Source organism: Phasianus colchicus, chromosome 35, assembly GCF_987193195.1.
Source record: "Phasianus colchicus chromosome 35, bPhaCol1.hap1.1, whole genome shotgun sequence".
NCBI lineage: Eukaryota > Metazoa > Chordata > Aves > Galliformes > Phasianidae > Phasianus > Phasianus colchicus.
In genome coordinates, this window is record NC_143470.1 from 2,903,443 (window position 1) to 2,921,800 (window position 18,358).

Sequence of the window (18,358 nt, forward strand, 5' to 3'; positions counted from 1 at the left end):
CCAAACTAAAGGAATATGGGGCAATCCATGGGATGACAAGCTGTCCCATCTCATCGTGCATTGCTTTTCTATTCCTTTTTTACAGTGGTAGATATTGAAGAACCAGGTGAGTCTTCCCCAAGCCAAAGCAATATGGGGATTCCTGTGGGATGACAAGCTGTCCCATCTCAGCATCCGTTCCTTTTACTTTCTTTTCCAGAAGAATCATCTGAAGAATCAGATTGAGAGATGAACTGCGCCTTGCAGTAACCACAGGAGTTAAGCTTCACAGACTGCTGACTGCACAAGAGACCAAAACCATGATAACTCCAAGCAAGCAAGAAAACCGACATTGAATCAAGTGGAGCCAGAGTTCGTTCTGAGTGAGAACACTGCAGTTCTGTGAGCCAAATTTGTATGGGATACCACCAAACTCAGGATGTGTGACCTCCAACTCAAATCCTATTATAAGAAAGAAACCATAGGAAGCAAGGAAGGAGACGGACATCCTGGAAAAGGGATGGGCATTTTGGGAAATAATATGACCATGTATCAGGCTTTGTGGGCATCATAATGAATATGTAACGCTTTTGGAAATAGAAGCATGCACACAGAAGCAAAGGTGGAAAATGGCTTTGGGTGTTAACACTGCTCTTCTCTGCCACAATATAATAAAGCATACCTGCTGATGGTAATTGATCATTGATTCCTATCAGTTACTGGGGCCTTGGTTCCACAGAACAGGCTGAGTCTTCATCCTGGAACCAAAGCAATGCGGGCTCTGGCTATCGGATAACAAGCCGACCCTTCTCACCATGCGTGGTGTTCCCAACTGAACAAGGCGAGCTAAAAAGGAAGAAAAAATGTCAACAGAAAAAAATAAATAATCAAATAAGTACACAGAAGGGAGAGAATAAACAACGATACTTCAAAAAAGTCTTCAATGAAACCAGAGAGGTCACAGCCCTCAGAGTGAGGCCACAAAAATTTGCTGTCCCGTCGTGATAAGAGAGCTGGGTTGGATCTCCCAGCTTCACTTCTCTCCACGCCTGAAGTCCCCTCCTCCTGTCTGACTGCTGGAGGGCAGATCATCACCCCCTGTCTGCACCCCACCCTGCCCCCCCTCCCTCTCCCTCTGTTATCTGCAGCACTCAGCCCTTCAGATGCACTGCACCCCGTCTGTACTCCTTGGCTCCCCCTTCGTACACATCGGGGGGGATATCAGCCCTCCTCCTTCCTCCCACCCTTAGCAGAGCTGCTGTGCTGCTGAGGGAGGTGGATGGGACGGCTGCATCGCTGCCCCCAGCTCCACAGAGCTGCTTTGCTGCGGGTTTTGGCTGCGATTCGGACCCTCTAAGAATTCGGATCCCTCGTTGTGAGACTCTGCTGCAAAGCTGATCCGCTCCAGCTCTCTTCTCCTACAGCTTCGGCCCTCATATTCTCCACAAACCTTTTCCCCATACTCTTTCCAAGTCCTCTAACCCATCTCACTCATTAAATCCTTCTCAATCTTCTTCCTCTCTCTCCTTTCCCCAACTCCTTCCCCCCTCCTTTTCTCCAGCACAGATGCACTCCATATTGGGCTGCAACCACCCCACTTTCGCCTTTCCCTGGAGGACCCTCCTGCCTTATCTCATGGCTCTGCACCTCCTGCATCTGGGATCAGGTAGGAGTCCTCTCGGGCTGCTGTGCCTGGCAGAGGTCTTGCTGTGGGGTGGGGGAGCAGACATGGGGCAGGCCAGACCCAAGCCCAGCACACAGACACACTTGGCTTTCACTTTCACTGCGTTTATTCCATGGAATGTGTGATTTTGGGTAGAATTTCTGTCTCTTCTTCACCTCCACCACACGTTGTCAGTGGGCTCCCACCCACACAAATCCTTCCCCACTCCCTCCTGCTCCCTCTCCAGTGCTTTTACATGGGATGGAGCACACACCAACTCACCCTGTGCCGCTCCATGCCCCCACATTCACACAGCCACCATCTCACTGTCTCTCCGTGTCTTATCATTGCCCAGCCCAGTTCAGGGTGGTGGCACCGAGCCTCCATTTCACTGCCATCGTGGGACAGGACGTCGTGCTGCGCTGCCACTTGTCCCCGTGCAAGGATGCTGGGAGCTGGGACATCAGATGGATCCAGCACCGGTCCTCTGGCCTTGTGCACCACTACCAAAATGGAGAGGACCTGGAGCAGATGGAGGAATATAAAGGGAGGACAGAACTGCTCAGAGATGGTCTCTCTGATGGAAACCTGGATCTGCGCATCACAGCTGTGAGATCCTCTGATAGTGGCTCGTACATCTGTGCTGTGCAAGATGGTGATGGCTATGCAGAAGCTGTGGTGAACCTGGAGGTGTCAGGTCAGTGGCTGGGGTGTCCATGCATGGAGAGCTGAATGACAGCAGCCTTTGGAAGAGGTCGGGGCTGAACTGCTCCATGAGACGCTGGAGTTGCAGTGTGTGCACGGTGTGATTTGGGGATGGATTTGCATGGATGAGGTGGTTAGGTCAGGTTTCTGGGATGGGTTTCTTCATGTCTCAGTGGCAGTGGGCACAGGATGCTCAGCAGCTCCTTCTCCTGTACCAAGTTGGGGATGCTGCCATTGTGTGTCACTGCTCCCTGCTTGCTGCCCCTTCGGGTTCTGTGATCTCCCACATCTGAGTCTTGATTTTTCACATCTGGCAATGGAAAAGGAACCTTTGTCCTGATATTTTTCTAGATCCCTTTTCCCAAATCGTCCATCCCTGGAAGGTGGCTCTGGCTGTGGTCATCACACTTCTGGTTGCGTCATTTGCTGTCAGCACTGTTTTTCTCTACAGAAAGCAAGGTGAGCTGAGAGTGGAGGGGATGGAGCACAGGGAGCTGTTGTGCAGGGACAGGGATGGTCGGGGTGGTGCTGAGCTCTGATCCATGGAGGTACACAGGAGGAGGAAGGGAGATTTTTCCTGAGATTCCCAGGGGTCATTAAATAACATTTGCCTTTCTTCTTGGGAATGAAGGAAAGGAAAAAAGGAAGGGTGGGAAGATGGGAACGTGGCTGGACCATCGGGCAGGCGGAAAGGTCCAGACCCTCTGGAGATGTCCCCACAAACCAAGCTGCCCTGTTGAGCACCTCTACCTCTGCTTTGTTTTTCAGTGGCACAGAGCAGAGAGCTGAGTGAGTCCTTCCAGCTCCTTCCACCACCAAAGTCCCTTTAATGGAACTGATAGAAGACTGCAGAGTGCTGGGTTTATGTGACGGGTTGGAACCATGGGATCTCTGGGGCCTTGGGCTGTGTTGTGGCCTTGGCATGTTCTGGGTTCATGGGATGTAGTTGGATTGTGGGATGTGTCGATCCTGACTGCTCCACTTGCAAAACTCTTGCCAAATCCCTTTTTGCTATTACTTTAATTCCAAAGAGGTCATTGATCACTTAAACAAAACGGTTTGGGGTCTGGGCATAGGAACAGCCATGGGATGAGAGATGTTCCCTCTGACCATGCATTTCCTTTGCTTTTATTTTGCAGAGAGAAAAGATGCAGCGTTGGGTAAGTCTCCTTCCCCACAGTGAGGGAATTCAGGGTCTCTCCCTGGCATCAGCCATGGGATGAGCAGCTGTCCCCTCTGACCACGCACTGCTCGGCTCTTTCTTTTCCAGCTGAACTACCTGCAATATTGGGTGAGCCTCCATTCCCTTTTTTTTTTTTTTTTTTTTCAAATGCTCTTCCTATGTGAGCTGTGGCATGAGATGTTCCTCTCATCATGCACTGTTTCTGCTTTTCCTTTGCAGGTTTAAGTGCAGCAAATCTGAGTAAGTCTCCTTCCATAAACTAAAGGATTTTGGGGTCTTCGCATGGGATCAGCAATGGGATGAAAATATGACCCTTCTTATCATGAATTTCTTATTTGTTTCTTTTGCAGAGATTCTAGCTTCAAAACTGAGTGAGTGCTCCCTACCCAGCTAGAAGTAAAATGGCTCTGTCAGTGTGAGCCGTGGGATGAGATGTTCCTCTCATCATGCGTTGCTTTTCTCTTTCTTTTCCAGTGAAACAAATGGAAAAATTGGGTGAGACATCTTCCCCAAAACAAAGGAATATGAGTTTCCCTTAGAATGACAAGCTGCCCCACCTCATCATGCCGTGCTTTTTCTTTCTTTTTTGCAGACATAAGGAATTCCCTGTTGAGTAAGTTGCAGTCACTAATGTGAGGGAATATGGGGTCTTCCCAAGGGACTGCATATGGGATGAAAAGCCCCCTCTGATCATGCACTGCTTTTCTCTTTCTTTGCCAGAAAAACAGTGTGAGAAGACGGGTGAGTCTCCCCTTCCAAAATAAAACCATTGCAGTCCCCCTGTGTGAGCTGTGGGATGAGCTGTTTCTCTCATCACGCGCTGTTTTTGCTTCTCCTTTGCAGATTTAAGTGCTGCAAATCTCACTGTCGCTCCCTCAGTACACTGAAAGAATTTGGGGTCTTCCCATGGGATCAGCCATGGGATGATCATCTGACCCTTCTCATCATGCATTTCTTAATTGTTTCTTTTGCAGAGATACTAGCTAAAGAAGTGGGTGAGTTCTCCCTCCCAAATCAAAGGGGTTCTGCCTTTGTGAGCTGTGCAATGGGATGTTCCTCTCATCATGCATTGCTTTTCTCTTCCATTTCCAGAGAAACACTGTGATGACATGGGTGAGTCTATCCTCCCATACTGAAAACTTTGGGGTCTTCCTATGGGAACTGTGGGATGAGATGTTCCTCTCATCACACATTGTTTCTGCTTTTCCTTTGCAGATTTATGTGGTGCAGATCTCAGTAAGTCTCCCTCCCTACACTGAAGGAATTTGGGGTTTTCCCATGGGATCAGCCATGGGATGATCATCTGACCCTTCTCACCACGCATTTCTGATTTGTTTCTTTTGCAGAGAAACACATTGTAGAACTGGGTGAGTGCTTCCTCCCAGACTGAAAGAAAAAAGGGCTCTGCCTGTGTGAGCTGTGGGATGAGAAGTTCCTCTCATCGTGCACTGCTCTTCTCTTTCTTTTCCAGTGGAACAAAGAGAATCAGTGGGTGAGTCTTCTTCCCCAAACCCAAGGAATGTGGGGTTTCCCATGGCATGACAAGTTGTCCCAATTCATCATGTGTTACTTTTCCTTTCTGGCAGAGGAATGGAATTCCCTGTTGAGTAAGTTGCACTCAGTAAACGGAGGGAATTTGGGGTCCTTCCATGGGACTGTGTATGGGATAAAAATTCCGCTCTGACCATGCACCGCTTTTCTCTTCCATTTCCAGTGAAACAGTATGAGAAGTTGGGTGAGTCTCCCCTCCCATACTGAAGACTTTGGAGTCTTCCTATGGGAGCTGTGGGATGAGATGTTGCTCTCATCAAACTCTGTTTCTGCTTTTCCTTTGCAGGTTTACGTGCTGCAAATCTGAGTAAGTCTCCCTCCCTGCACTGAAGGAATCTGGGGTCTTCCCATAGCAATCAGTCATGGTAGGCAATCTCATCCTTCTCATCATGCATTGCTTATTTCCTTTGCAGAGAAACAAGTTGAAAAACTGGGTGAGTCCTCTCTCCAATATTAGAAAAAAGGGGTCTTCCTATGGGAGCTGTGGAATGAGATGTTCCTCTCATTATGCCTTCCTTTCTCTTTCTTTTTCAGAGAATGAAATTGAAGAAGTGGGTGAGTCTTCTTCCCGATCCAAGGGAATTTGGGGTCTTCCCAAGGGAAAACATACGGGCTGAAAAATCCCCTCTGACCATGTCCTGCTTTTCTCCTTCTTTCGCAGAGAAACACTTTAAAAAGATTGGTGAGTCTCCTCTCCCAATTTGAAATCCCCGCTGTCTTCCTGTGTGAACTGTGGGATGAGATGTTCCCCTCATCATTCACTGTTTCTGCTTTTCCTTCGCAGGTATACGCACTCCTTATCTGAGTAAGTCTTCCTCCCCAAACGAAAGAGATTTGGGGTCTCCTCTTGTGATCAGCCATGAGATGATAACCTGAACCTTCTCATCATGCATTTCTCATTGGTTCCTTTTGCAGAGCTACACATGGCAGAACTGGGTGAGTCCTCCCTCCCAAATTAACAACACAGGGATCTGCCTGTGTGAGCTGTGGGATGAGGTTCCCCTCCTCATGCATTGCTTTTCTCTTCCATTTCCAGTGGATCAAGCTGAAGCTGTGGGTGAGTCTTCTTCCCCAAAGCAAAGGAATTTGAGGTTTCCCATGGGATGACAAGATGTCCCACCTCATCATGCGGTGCTTTTTCTTCTTTACTTTTGCAGAGAATAGGAAATCAGAGCTGAGTAAGTTGCAATCACAAAACCGAGGGAATTTGGGGTCTTCCCAAGGGACTGCATATGGGATGAAAAATCCCCTCTGACCATGCACTGCTTTTCTCTTTCTTTTCCAGAGAGACATTTAACAAATACTGGTGAGTCCCCCCCCAAATTTAAAAAATGGGGTCTTCCTATGGGAGCTGTGCAATGAGATGTTCTTCTCATCATACACTGTTACTGTGTTTCCTTTGCAGGTTTACGTACTGCGGATCTGAGTAAGTCTCCCTCCGTAAATGGAAGGTTTTTGGGGCCTTCCCATGGGATCAGCCATGGGATGATCATCTGATCCTTCTCATCATGTGTTTATTTTTTGTTTCTTTTGCAGAGAAAAATGTTGCAGAGCTTGGTGAGTCCGTCCTCCCAAATTAAAAACATCTGGGTCTGTCTGTGTGAGCTGTGAGATGAGATGTTCCTCTCATCAAATATTGCTTTGCTCTTTCATTCCCAGAGAAACGAACAGAAGCAGTGGGTGAGTGTTTGTCCCCAAACTAAAGAAAGACGGGGTTTCCCATGGGATGACAAGCTGTCCCACCTCATCATGCTTAAATTTCCTTTTCCTTTTCCAGTGGTAGAAACTAAAGAATTGGGTGAGTCTTCCCCAAACTAAAGGAATATGGGGTTTCCCGTGGGATGACAAGCTGTCCCACCTCAGCATCCGTTGCTTTTCTCTTTCTGTTCCAGGAAAACCAGCTAAAGAACAGGACTGAGAGATGAACTGCGCCTCACGGTAACCACAGGAGTCAAGCTTCACAGACTGCTGATTGCACAGGATGCCAAAACCACAATAACTCCAAGTGAGAAAGGAAACCCACACTGAAACAAGTGGAGCCAGTTTTCGTTCTGAGTGAGAACACAGAACTGCAGTTCTGTGAGACAAAGCTGCCTGAGCAACCACCAAACTCAGGATATGCAACCTCCAACTCAAATCCAATTGGAAGAAAGAAACCATAGGAAGGATGAAAAAGGGAGGAGACAGAGATCCTGGAAAAGGGATGGACATTTTGGGAAATAATATGACCATGTATCAGGCTTTGTGGGCATCTAATGAATATGTAACGCTTTTGGAAATAGAAGCATGCATGCAGAAGCAAAGGTGGAAAATGGCTTTGGGTGTTAACACTGCTCTTCTCTGTCACAATATAATAAAGCATACCTGCTGATGGTAATCGATCACTGATTGTTATCAGTAATTGGGGGTTTGGTTCCACAGAACAGGCTGAGTCTTCATGCTGGAACCAAAGCAATGTGGGCTCTATCAGAAAACAAGCCGACCCTTCTCACCATGTGCTGTTTTCTCAGCAGAACAAGGCTCCCTCCAGGAAGCTAAAAAGGAAGAAAACACACAAAAAATACACAAAAATAAGAAAATTTGAAAAACAATACTTAAAAAAAAAATATCTATAATTACAGCAACAATAATAACTTAAATGTAACACACCTACCTTCCTCAAGGGGAGAGCACCAACCATGGCCCTTTGTGTCCCATCCCAGTGCTATGAGAACAGCCCTGCATTTCAGAGCTGACCCTCCACAGCAGGGGGGACTCTCCCCCACAATGACCCCCATCACTCACATTGGATGCACAAAGAAACAACAGCCCTAAAGGTTCCTCCTGATGCTTCAGCCACGTGTGTTCCTCATTCCGCTGTGCTGATGGTAACCATTCACCAAGAGCTCATCCAACAGCTTATGGCTCGGGGGGGGGAGCTGCTGAACAAGCTTGGAGCCTAACATTCTTCCAGCACACATCCCACAGGACGGCCCTCCCCCTTTCACTCCCCGCCATTGCAGCTCTCCTTAATCACAGGAATCCAGATTCCATGCACTGAGTGCACCCAGTGATCACCCACCTTCCCCACAAACACTTCCTTGACCACATAAACCCCTCAACATAGGAAGAGTGGCTGTGGGGGTGTAACAGAGGTAAACATTTAATGGTTGATTACCATAAAAATCCCTACTGACCAATGAAGCCACCACACCTGGACATTGCTCAGAGCAAGTTCATGGAGCAAAGCCCATGGCTTTTCCCTGTGCTAAGGCAATGCTTATCCTGCATCCATGTTCATCCTGGGTGAATGCAGAGCCCCAGGGTGGTGCACAAAGCTGCAGCAGGATATTGGTGTTCAGAGTTCCCCAACCGTTTGCCCCATTGCAAAAGGGTAAAGTTCCTTGGAGGCAATTACCACACCCTGGAGCCAAAGGTAGAAGCTGGGTGTAGCCACGCACTGCCTGCAGCTCAGGTGAGGGATTTCTGTCTCTGGGGGGCTCCTTGTAGGGGAAATCCTTCTGGGGTCACCTGCTCTGCCCCACAGCCTGTGAGGAGCACTGGCACTGCCCAAGGTGGTGGTGGCTGTGCTCATGCAACTCATGTTTGACTGACCCCATTCCCTCCTGCTCTGGTGGCTGTAACCCTCAGGGTCCCTCTTTCCTCCTACAGCTTCTACTGTCAAATTCTTCCTGAACTACTTCACATCTCCTTTCCAGATCTCCTTCCACATCTTTTCCAGCCTCCTTATCCATCTCCGTCCCCAATCTTCTTCCCCCACCTCCTTCCCCTATTTTCTTCTCTCATCTCTTACCCATTTTTTACCCACCTTCTTCCACATCTCCCCCATTAAATCCTTCTCCATCTCCTTCCTCTCCCTCCTTTCCACAACTCCTTCCCCCCTCCTCTTCTCCAGCACAGATGCGCTTCCTATTGGGCTGCAACCACCCCACTTTCGCCCTCCCCTGGAGGACCCTCCTGCCTTATCTCGTAGCTCTGCACCTACTCCAGCTGGGATCAGGTAGGGGTCCTGTGGGGCCGCTGTGCCTGGCAGAGGTCTTGCTGTGGGGTGGGGAGTGGCCATGGGGCAGGCCAGACCAAAGCCCAGCACCCAGACGCACTTGGCTTTCACTTTCACTTTGGGTGTATCATGAAACACGCGCCATTTGGGGTAGAATTTCTGTCTCTTCTTCACCTCACCACACGTCGTCAGTGGGCTCCCACCCACACAAATACTTCCCCACTCCCTCCTGCTCCCTCTCCAGTGCTTTTACATGGGATGGAGCACACACCAACTCACCCTGTGCCGCTCCATGCCCCCACATTCACACAGCCACCATCTCACCATCTCTCCGTGCCCTTCTCACTGTCCAGCCCAGCTCAATGTGGTGGCACCAAGCCTCCATGTCACTGCCATCGTGGGACAGGACGTCGTGCTGCGCTGCCACTTGTCCCCGTGCAAGGATGTTTGGAGATCTGACATCAGATGGATCCAGCACCGGTCCTCTGGCCTTGTGCACCACTACCAAAATGGAGAGGACCTGGAGCAGATGGAGGAATATAAAGGGAGGACAGAACTGCTCAGGGATGGTCTCTCTGATGGAAACCTGGATCTGCACATCACAGCTGTGAGATCCTCTGATAGTGGCTCGTACAGCTGTGTTGTGCAAGATGGTGATGGCTATGCAGAAGCCATGGTGAACCTGGAGGTGTCAGGTCAGTGGCTGGGGTGACGCCTCCCGGTGTCCCTGGGTTTGTGTGTCACACCCCCACCTCTGTCCATCCTCATCCACACATCCATGGATGGAGAGCTGAATGACAGCAGCCTTTGGAAGAGGTCGGGGCTGTACTGCTCCATGAGATGCTGGAGTTGCAGTGGGCGCACGGGGTGATTTGGGGATGGATCTGCATGGATGAGGTGGGTGGGTTGGGTTTCTGGGATGGGTTTCTTCATGTCTCAGTGGCAGTGGGCACAGGATGCTCAGCAGCTCCTCCACCTGTGCCAAGCTGGGCACGCTGCCTTTGTGTGTCACTGCTCCCTGCTTGCTGCCCCTTCTGGTTTTGCGATCTCAAGAAGTCCGAGATTTGCTTTTGCACATATGGCAATGGAAAAGGAACCCTTATCCTGATGTTTTTTCCAGATCCATTTTCCCAAATCGTCCATCCCTGGAAGGTGGCTCTGGTTGTGGTCATCACACTTCTGGTTGGGTCATTTGCTGTCGTCATTGTTTTTCTGTATAGAAAGCAAGGTGAGCTGGGAGTGGAGGGGATGGAGCACAGGGAGGTGTTGTGCAGGGACAGGGATGGTTGGGGAGGTGCTGAGCTCTGATCCATGGAGGCACACAGGAGGAGGATGGGAGATTTTTACTGAGATTCCCAGGGGTCATTAAATAACGTATGCCTTTCTTTTTGGGAATGAAGGAGGGGAAAAAGGAAGGGTGGAAAGGTAGGAACTTGGATGGACCGTGGGGCAGGTGGAAAGGTCCAGACCCTCTGCAGACGTCCCCACAAACCAAGCTGCCCTGCTCACCACCTCTTCCTCTGCTTTGTTTTGCAGCTGCACAGATCAGAGAGCTGAGTGAGTCCTTCCAGCCCCTTCCACCACAAAAGTCCCTTTAATGGAACTGATAGAAGACTGCAGAGTGCTGGGTTTATGTGATGGGTTGGGACCATGGGATCTTTGGGGCCTTGGGATGTGTTGTACTGTGAGATGAACAGGGGTTATGGGAGGAAATGCGGTAATTGGATGTGTGGATCCTGACTCATCCATTTGCAAAACTTTTGCCCAATCGGTTTCTTCCTATTGGTTTAATTCTTTCTTGGGATCAAAGCGGCCACTGTCCTCTTCAGATATCAAAAGGGTTAAGGTCGGGGGGTGGGAGTAGCCATGGGATGAGAAGGTGCTCCCTCTGACCATACATTTTCTTTGCTTCTATTTTGCAGAGAAAAAAGACACATTGTTGGGTAAGTGTCCTTCCTCACTCTGAGGGAATTCGGGGTCTCCCCAAATTGGCATCAGCCATGGGATGAGCAGCTGTCCCCTCTGACCGTGCACTGCTCTGCTCTTTCTTTTCCAGCGGATCAAGCTTTGACAGGGGGTGAGTTTTCTTTCACAAATCAAAGTACTTAAGTTCTTCCCATGGGAAGCGGTTCACTCTGATCATCAGTTGCTATTGTGTTTGCTATTGTGTAAAATTCCTTCTTAAGACCAAAGTGGTCATTGGCCACTTCCCAGAACAAGATTTGGGGTCTGGGTTATGGGAGTAGCCATGGGATGAGAAATTGTTCCCTCCCACCATGCATTTCCTTTGCTTTTGTTTTGCAGAGAGAAAAGATGCAGTGTTGGGTAAATCTCCTTTCTCAAAGTGAGGGAATTCAGGGTCTCCCCATGGCATCAGCCATGGGATGAGCACCTGTCCCCTCTGACCGTGCACTGCTCTGCTCTTTCTTTTCCAGCCGCTCAAGCTTTGGCAGGGGGTGAGTTTTCTTCCACATATCAAAGTACTTAGGTTCTTCCCACGGGAAGCTGTTCTCTCTGATCGTTTGTTCCTATGGTGTTTGCTTCTTCCTCCATGTCAGTAAGATTACTTCTTAAGACCAAAGTGGCCATTGGCCACTTACAGAATACAAAGATCTGTGGTCAGGGTTATGGGTATAGCCATGGGATGAGCAGCTGTCCCTTCTGACCATGCACTGCTTTTTCTTTTACAGCACAACAAGCTGAAACACTGGGTGAGTTTTCTTTCTCAAAACAAATAACTTTGGGTTCTGTCTTGGGAAGCACTACTCTCTGATTGATGATCATTTGCTATTGGGATTGCTTTTTCCTTCAGACTAGATTTATTCCTTCTAAGACCAAAGTGGTCATTGGCCACTTATAGAATACAAAGATCTGTGGTCAAGGTTATGGGTATAGCCATGGGATGAGCAGCTGTCCCCTCTGACCGTGCACTACTCTGCTTTCTTTTCTAGCACAACAAGCTGAAATACTGGGTGAGTTTCCTTTCTCAAACCAAATAACCTTGGGTCTTCCCATGGGAAGCTGTTCTCTCTGATCATCAGTTGCTATTGTGTTTGCTTCTACCTCCAAGTAAGCAAAATTGCTTCTTAAGACCAGATGGTTCATTGGCCACTTCCCAGAACAAAAAGATTTGGGGTCTACGTTATGGAAGTAGCCATGGGATGAGAAATCGCCCCCTGTGACCATGTATTTCCTTTGCTTTTCTTTTGCAGAGAGAAAAGATGCAGAGTTGGGTAAGTCTGCATCCCCACTCTGAGGGAATTCAGGGTCTCCCCAAGGCATCAGCCATGGGATGAGCAGCTGTCCCCTCTGACCGTGCACTGCTCTGCTCTTTCTTTTCCAGCACAACAAGCAGAAATACTGAGTGAGTTTTCTTTCTCAAACAAAGTAACGTTGGGTCTTCCCGTTGGAAGCTGTTCCCTTTGATTGGGTTCCCTTGCTGCTGAGTTTCCTTTTTTCCTTCATACTGGTTTAATTCCTTCCTGGGACAAAAGTGGTCATTGGCCACTTCCCAGAAGAAACAGATTTGGGGTCTGGTGTATGGGATTTGACATGGGATGAGAAGGTGTTCCCTCTAACCATGCATTTCCTTTGCTTCTATTTTGCAGAGAGAAAAGATGCAGAGTTGGGTAAGTGTCCTTTCCCAGAGAGAGGGAATTCAGGGTCTCCCCATAGCATCAGCCATGGGATGAGAAGCTGTCCCCTCTGACTGTGCACTGCTCTGCTCTTTCTTTTCCAGAGCAACAAGCAGAAAGACTGAGTGATTTTTCTTTTTCAAACCAAATAATTTTGGGTTCTCTCACAGGTGGCTGTTCTCTCTGATTGATTATCCCTTGTTATTGGGTTTATTTTTTTCCTTCATTCTGGTTAATTCCTTCCTGGGACAAAAGTCGACATCGGCCACTCCCCAGAACGAAAAGATTTGGGGTCTTGGTTATGGGAGCAGCCATGGGATGAGGTGTTTCCTCTAACCATGCATCTCCTTTGCTTTTGTTTTGCAGAGAAAAAAGATGCAGAGTTGGGTAAGTCTCCTTCCTCACTCTGAGAGAATTCAGGGTCACTCCATATCGTCTACTAAGAGATGAGCAACTGTCTCTTCTGACCATGCACTTCTCTGCTCTTTCTTTTCCAGCGCAACTAGCTGAAACACTGAGTGAGTTTTCTATCTCAAACCAAGTAACTATGGGTTCTCTCATGGGAAGATGTTCTCTCTTATTGATTCTCCCTTGCTATTGGGGTGTATTTTTTTCCTTCATTCTTGTTTAATTCCTTCCCGGGACCAAAGTGGTCATTGGCCACTTCCCAGAACAAAAACATTTGGGGTTTGGGTTATGGGAGCAGCCATGGGTTGAGAAGGTGTTCCCTGTGGCCATGCATTTCCTTTGCTTTTCTTTTCTAGAGAGAAAAGATGCAGAGTTGGGTAAGTCTCCTTCCCCACAGTGAGGGAATTCGGGATCTCCCCAAGGCATCAGCCATGGGATGAGCAGCTGTCCCCTCTGACCGTGCACGTGCACTGCTCTGCTCTTTCTTTTCCAGCGGAACAAGCTGCGGCATTCAGTGAGTCTTCATTCCCAATTTCTTTTTTTTTAAATGTTCTGCCTGCGGGAGCTGTAGGATTAGATGGTCCTCTCACCACGCACTATTTCTGCCTTCCCTTTGCAGAGAGAATGAATGCAAATGTAAGTCAGCCGCCTTGAATTTAAGCAGTTTGGGGTCTTCCCATCGGATCAGCCATGGGATGATCATCTGACCTGCCTCATTATGTGTTTCTTCTTTGTTCCTTTTGCAGAAATCATCTTGCAGAACTAGGTGAGTCCTCTCTCCCAAATTTAAAAAAAGAAAGGGGGGGATCAGGCTGTGTGCACTGTTGGATGAGATATTCCTCTCACCGTGTGTTGCTTTTTGTTCCTTTCCAGTTAAATTGTGTGAAGAGATGGGTGAGTGTCCCGAAATTAAAACATTAATCTCTTTCTGTGAGCTGTGGGATGAGAAGCTCCTCTCATCATGCATCGTTCTTCTCATTCTTTGCCAGTGATAGAAACTAATGAATTGGGTGAGTCTTCCCCAACCCCAAGGAGTATGGGGTTTCCCATGGGATGTCAAGCTGTCCCACCTCAGTATGTGTTACTTTTCTTCCATTTCCAGTGGTTGAAACTAAAGAATTGGGTGAGTCTTCCCCAAACCAAAGCAATGTGGGGTTGACAAGCTGTCCCACCTCAGCATCCATTGCTTTTCTCTTTCTGTTCCAGAAAACCACCTAAAGAACAGGATTGAGAGATGAACTGCGCCTCACAGTAACCACAGGAGTTGAGCTTCATAGACTGCTAATTGCACAGGATACCAAACCCACAATAACTCCAAGTGAGAAAGGAAACCCACACTGAAACAAGTGGAGCCAGTGTTTGTATTGAGTGAGAACACTGCAGTTCTGTGAGCGAAAGCTGCCTGAGCAACCACCAAACTGAGGATGTGCGACCTCCAACTCAAATCCAATTGGAAGAAAGAAACCATAGAAAGGAAGAAAATGGGAGGAGACAGAGATCCTGGAAAAGGGATGGACATTTTGGGAAATAATATGACCATGTATTAGGCTTTGTGGGCATCTAATGAATATGTAACGCTTCTGAAATATAAGCATGCACGCAGAAGCAAAGGTGGAAAAATGGCTTTGGGTGTTAGCACTGTTCTTCTCTGTCACAATGTAATAAAGCATACCTGCTGATCGTAATCTGTTATCAGTTATTGCTTTCCCAGCAGAACAGGGCTCCCCGCAGGAACCTAAAAAGGAAGAAAACACATTAATAGACAAAAAATACACAAAAACAAGAAAATAAAAAACCATACCAAGCCCCAACTGCACCGAGTGATCTCCCCCCCATTAGCATCTCCCACCTTCTCCACAAAACCGTGCTCATCCACAGAGCACCTAAAAAGAGGCTGTGGGAGTGTAAGAGGGCAAACGGATATTAACTCCTGCATTAATGGTCAGCTACTTAAAAATCCTTACTGACCAAAGAAATCACCACATCTTGGGCATAGCATAGAGCAAGCTCCCACCTGGCCCAGATGCTCCAAGCCGTAATCCAGCATCGCCAGCCATCTGGCAGCGCTACTTCTTCCTGTAACCAGTGGGAGGTTGGAGAAATAGAGAGAAATGCTCATGGAACGCAGCCTGCGGATTTCCCCCGTGCTATGACAATGCTTCTCCTGGGTCCATGTTCCTGGTGGATGCAGAGACCATTGCATGAAGCTGCAATGAGGTGTGTTTAATTTTCTCCAACCTTTGCCCGCATTGATCCATGGCCAAGTTCCTCCTATTGAAACCTGGAGCTGGGCAAAGGTAGAAACTGGGCAAAGGTAGGAGAAGCTGGGTGTAGCCACGCACTGCCTGCAGCTCAGGTGAGGGATTTCTGTCTCTGGGGGGCTCCTTGTACGGGAAATCCTTCTGGGGTCACCTGCTCTGCCCCACAGCCTGTGAGGAGCACTGGCACTGCCGAAAGCGGTGGTGGCTGTGCTCATGTTTGACTGACCCCATCTCCTCCTCCCCTGGTGGTTATAACACACTGGGCCCCTTTCTTCTCCTACAGCTTCTACTCTCACATTCCCCCTGAATTTTTTCTCATCTTCTTTCCAAATCTTCTTCCTCATATTCTCCAGCATCTCCTTCTCCAACTCCTTCTCCATTTCCGGATCACCACTCCCTTACCCTATCTTTTTCTGTCATCATTTACCCATTTTTTCACCCATTTTCTTCTCCACCTCCTCCACCGTCTCCTTCTCAGTCTTCTGCCTCTCTCTCCCTTCCCCAATTCCTTCCCCCCTCCTCTTCTCCAGCACAGATGCACTCCGTATTGGGCTGCAACCACCCCACTTTCGCCCTCCCCTGGAGGACCCTCCTGCCTTATCTCGTGGCTCTGCACCTCCTGCATCTGGGATCAGGTAGGGGTCCTGTGGGGCCGCTGTGCCTGGCAGAGGTCTTGCTGTGGGGTGGGGAGTGGCCATGGGGCAGGCCAGACCAAAGCCCAGCACCCAGACACACTTGGCTTCTACTTTCACTTTCTGTGTATCATGAAACACGCCATTTTGGGCAGAATTTCTATCCCTTCTTCACCTCCACCACACATCATCAGTGGGCTCCCACCCACACAAATCCTTCCCCACTCCCTCCTCCTCCCTCTCCAGTGCTTTTACATGGGATGGAGCACACACCAACTCACCCTGTGCCGCTCCATGCCCCCACATTCACACAGCCACCATCTCACCATCTCTCCGTGCCCTTCTCACTGTCCAGCCCAGCTCAATGTGGTAGCACCGAGCCTCCGTGTCACTGCCAATGTGGGACAGGACGTCGTGCTGCGCTGCCACTTGTCCCCGTGCAAGGATGTTTGGAGCTCAGACATCAGATGGATCCAGCAACGGTCCTCTGGTTTTGTGCATCACTACCAAAATGGAGTGGACCTGGAGCAGATGGCGGAATATAAAGGGAGGACAGAACTGCTCAGGGATGGTCTCTCTGATGGAAACCTGGGTCTGCGCATCACAGCTGTGAGATCCTCTGATAGTGGCTCATATATCTGCACTGTGGAAGATGGTGATGGCTATGCAGAAGCCGTGGTGGAGCTGGAGGTGTCAGGTCAGTGGCTGGGGTGATGCCTCCCGGTGTCCCTGGGTTTGTGTGTCACACCCCCACCTCTGTCCATCCTCATCCACACATCCATGGATGGAGAGCTGAATGACAGCAGCCTTTGGAAGAGGTCGGGGCTGTACTGCTCCATGAGATGCTGGAGTTGCAGTGGGCGCACAGTGTGATTTGGGGATGGATCTGCATGGATGAGGTGGGTGGGTTGGGTTTCTGGGATGGGTTTCTTCATGTCTCAGTGGCAGTGGGCACAGGATGCTCAGCAGCTCCTCCACCTGTGCCAAGCTGGGCATGCTGCCATTGTGTGTCACTGCTCCCTGCTTGCTGCCCCTTCTGGTTTTGCGATCTCCCAAGTCTGAGTCTTGATTTTGCACATATGGCAATGGAAAAAGAACCCTTGTTTGATGTTTTTTCCAGATCCATTTTCCGAGATCGTCCGTTCGTGGGCAGTGGCTATGGCTGTGGTTGTCACACTTCTGCTTGGGTCATTTGCTGTCGTCATTTTTTTTCTGTATAGAAAGCAAGGTGAGCTGAGAGTGGAGGGGATGGAGCACAGGGAGGTGCTGTGCAGGGACAGGGATGGTCGGGGTGGTGCTGAGCTCTGATCCATGGAGGTACACAGGAGGAGGATGGGAGATTTTTACTGAGATTCCCAGGGGTCATTAAATAACGTATGCCTTTCTTTTTGGGAATGAAGGAGGGGAAAAAGGAAGGGTGGAAAGGTAGGAACTTGGATGGACCGTGGGGCAGGTGGAAAGGTCCAGACCCTCTGCAGACGTCCCCACAAACCAAGCTGCCCTGCTCACCACCTCTTCCTCTGCTTTGTTTTGCAGCTGCACAGATCAGAGAGCTGAGTGAGTCCTTCCAGCCCCTTCCACCACAAAAGTCCCTTTAATGGAACTGATAGAAGACTGCAGAGTGCTGGGTTTATGTGATGGGTTGGGACCATGGGATCTTTGGGGCCTTGGGATGTGTTGTACTGTGAGATGAACAGGGGTTATGGGAGGAAATGCGGTAATTGGATGTGTGGATCCTGACTCATCCATTTGCAAAACTTTTGCCCAATCGGTTTCTTCCTATTGGTTTAATTCTTTCTTGGGATCAAAGCGGCCACTGTCCTCTTCAGATATCAAAAGGGTTAAGGTCGGGGGGTGGGAGTAGCCATGGGATGAGAAGGTGCTCCCTCTGACCATACATTTTCTTTGCTTCTATTTAGCTGAGAAAAAAGACACATTGTTGGGTAAGTGTCCTTCCTCACTCTGAGGGAATTCGGGGTCTCCCCAAATTGGCATCAGCCATGGGATGAGCAGCTGTCCCCTCTGACTGTGCACTGCTCTGCTCTTTCTTTTCCAGCGGATCAAGCTTTGACAGAGGGTGAGTTCTCTTTCACAAATCAAAGTACTTAAGTTCTTCCCATGGGAAGCGGTTCACTCTGATCATCAGTTGCTATTGTGTTTGCTATTGTGTAAAATTCCTTCTTAAGACCAAAGTGGTCATTGGCCACTTCCCAGAACAAGATTTGGGGTCTGGGTTATGGGAGTAGCCATGGGATGAGAAATTGTTCCCTCCCACCATGCATTTCCTTTGCTTTTGTTTTGCAGAGAGAAAAGATGCAGTGTTGGGTAAATCTCCTTTCTC

General features: G+C 48.9%; 3 protein-coding genes and 1 long non-coding RNA gene across 7 annotated transcripts in view; 3 read left to right on the forward strand and 1 right to left on the reverse strand.

The window, feature by feature from the left end:
• LOC116236719 (uncharacterized) overlaps positions 1-674 on the forward strand; it is a 13,740-nt gene extending 13,066 nt beyond the window's left edge. For 2 of the 3 annotated variants that reach the window (XM_090129130.1, XM_090129136.1), the window contains one exon: positions 86-674. In XM_090129130.1, the coding sequence (XP_089985256.1) occupies positions 86-153 (68 nt within the window). In that variant the 3' untranslated portion in view covers positions 154-674. The remainder of the gene's footprint in view (positions 1-85) is intronic. The other variant, XM_090129131.1, reaches the window with a different exon arrangement.
• LOC116236730 (uncharacterized) overlaps positions 1-7,462 on the forward strand; it is a 13,002-nt gene extending 5,540 nt beyond the window's left edge. The window contains exons 2-32 of the mRNA XM_090129165.1: positions 1,998-2,339; positions 2,699-2,806; positions 3,116-3,136; positions 3,487-3,507; positions 3,618-3,638; positions 3,750-3,770; positions 3,881-3,901; positions 4,005-4,025; positions 4,123-4,143; positions 4,251-4,271; positions 4,505-4,525; positions 4,623-4,643; positions 4,746-4,766; positions 4,877-4,897; positions 5,002-5,022; positions 5,117-5,137; positions 5,245-5,265; positions 5,368-5,388; positions 5,495-5,515; positions 5,616-5,636; positions 5,743-5,763; positions 5,866-5,886; positions 5,997-6,017; positions 6,118-6,138; positions 6,239-6,259; positions 6,367-6,387; positions 6,487-6,507; positions 6,618-6,638; positions 6,741-6,761; positions 6,859-6,879; positions 6,974-7,462. Coding sequence (XP_089985291.1) covers positions 1,998-2,339; positions 2,699-2,806; positions 3,116-3,136; positions 3,487-3,507; positions 3,618-3,638; positions 3,750-3,770; positions 3,881-3,901; positions 4,005-4,025; positions 4,123-4,143; positions 4,251-4,271; positions 4,505-4,525; positions 4,623-4,643; positions 4,746-4,766; positions 4,877-4,897; positions 5,002-5,022; positions 5,117-5,137; positions 5,245-5,265; positions 5,368-5,388; positions 5,495-5,515; positions 5,616-5,636; positions 5,743-5,763; positions 5,866-5,886; positions 5,997-6,017; positions 6,118-6,138; positions 6,239-6,259; positions 6,367-6,387; positions 6,487-6,507; positions 6,618-6,638; positions 6,741-6,761; positions 6,859-6,879; positions 6,974-6,999 — 1,064 coding nt within the window. The 3' untranslated portion in view covers positions 7,000-7,462. The remainder of the gene's footprint in view (positions 1-1,997; positions 2,340-2,698; positions 2,807-3,115; positions 3,137-3,486; positions 3,508-3,617; positions 3,639-3,749; positions 3,771-3,880; positions 3,902-4,004; positions 4,026-4,122; positions 4,144-4,250; positions 4,272-4,504; positions 4,526-4,622; positions 4,644-4,745; positions 4,767-4,876; positions 4,898-5,001; positions 5,023-5,116; positions 5,138-5,244; positions 5,266-5,367; positions 5,389-5,494; positions 5,516-5,615; positions 5,637-5,742; positions 5,764-5,865; positions 5,887-5,996; positions 6,018-6,117; positions 6,139-6,238; positions 6,260-6,366; positions 6,388-6,486; positions 6,508-6,617; positions 6,639-6,740; positions 6,762-6,858; positions 6,880-6,973) is intronic.
• On the reverse strand, positions 689-16,452 carry LOC149913782 (uncharacterized). 2 transcript variants are annotated; one of them, XR_016461012.1, is made up of 6 exons: positions 16,299-16,452; positions 15,139-15,302; positions 14,797-14,859; positions 9,067-9,601; positions 7,446-7,615; positions 689-825 (listed from the first exon to the last, which is right to left on the reverse strand). It is a non-coding gene; the product is annotated as an uncharacterized LOC149913782 (long non-coding RNA). The 2 variants fall into 2 exon arrangements; XR_016461011.1 differs by lacking the exon at positions 16,299-16,452 and having other exon boundaries at positions 15,139-15,911.
• LOC116236706 (myelin-oligodendrocyte glycoprotein-like) lies at positions 8,772-10,794 on the forward strand. Its single transcript, XM_090129220.1, has 3 exons — positions 8,772-9,081; positions 9,435-9,776; positions 10,202-10,794. Exons 1-3 carry the CDS (start codon positions 8,982-8,984, stop codon positions 10,387-10,389), a joined length of 630 nt encoding a protein of 209 aa, XP_089985346.1. The 5' UTR covers positions 8,772-8,981; the 3' UTR covers positions 10,390-10,794.
• Positions 16,453-18,358: the final 1,906 nt, after the last annotated feature.

Coding starts and splice junctions, on each gene's coding strand:
- LOC116236706 (XM_090129220.1), top strand. CDS start 8,982: ATGCGCTTCCTATTGGGCTGCAACCACCCCACTTTCGCCCTCCCCTGG. Junction 9,082..9,434: donor CCTACTCCAGCTGGGATCAG/GTAGGGGTCCTG, acceptor CTCACTGTCCAG/CCCAGCTCAATGTGGTGGCA. Junction 9,777..10,201: donor GGTGAACCTGGAGGTGTCAG/GTCAGTGGCTGG, acceptor TGTTTTTTCCAG/ATCCATTTTCCCAAATCGTC.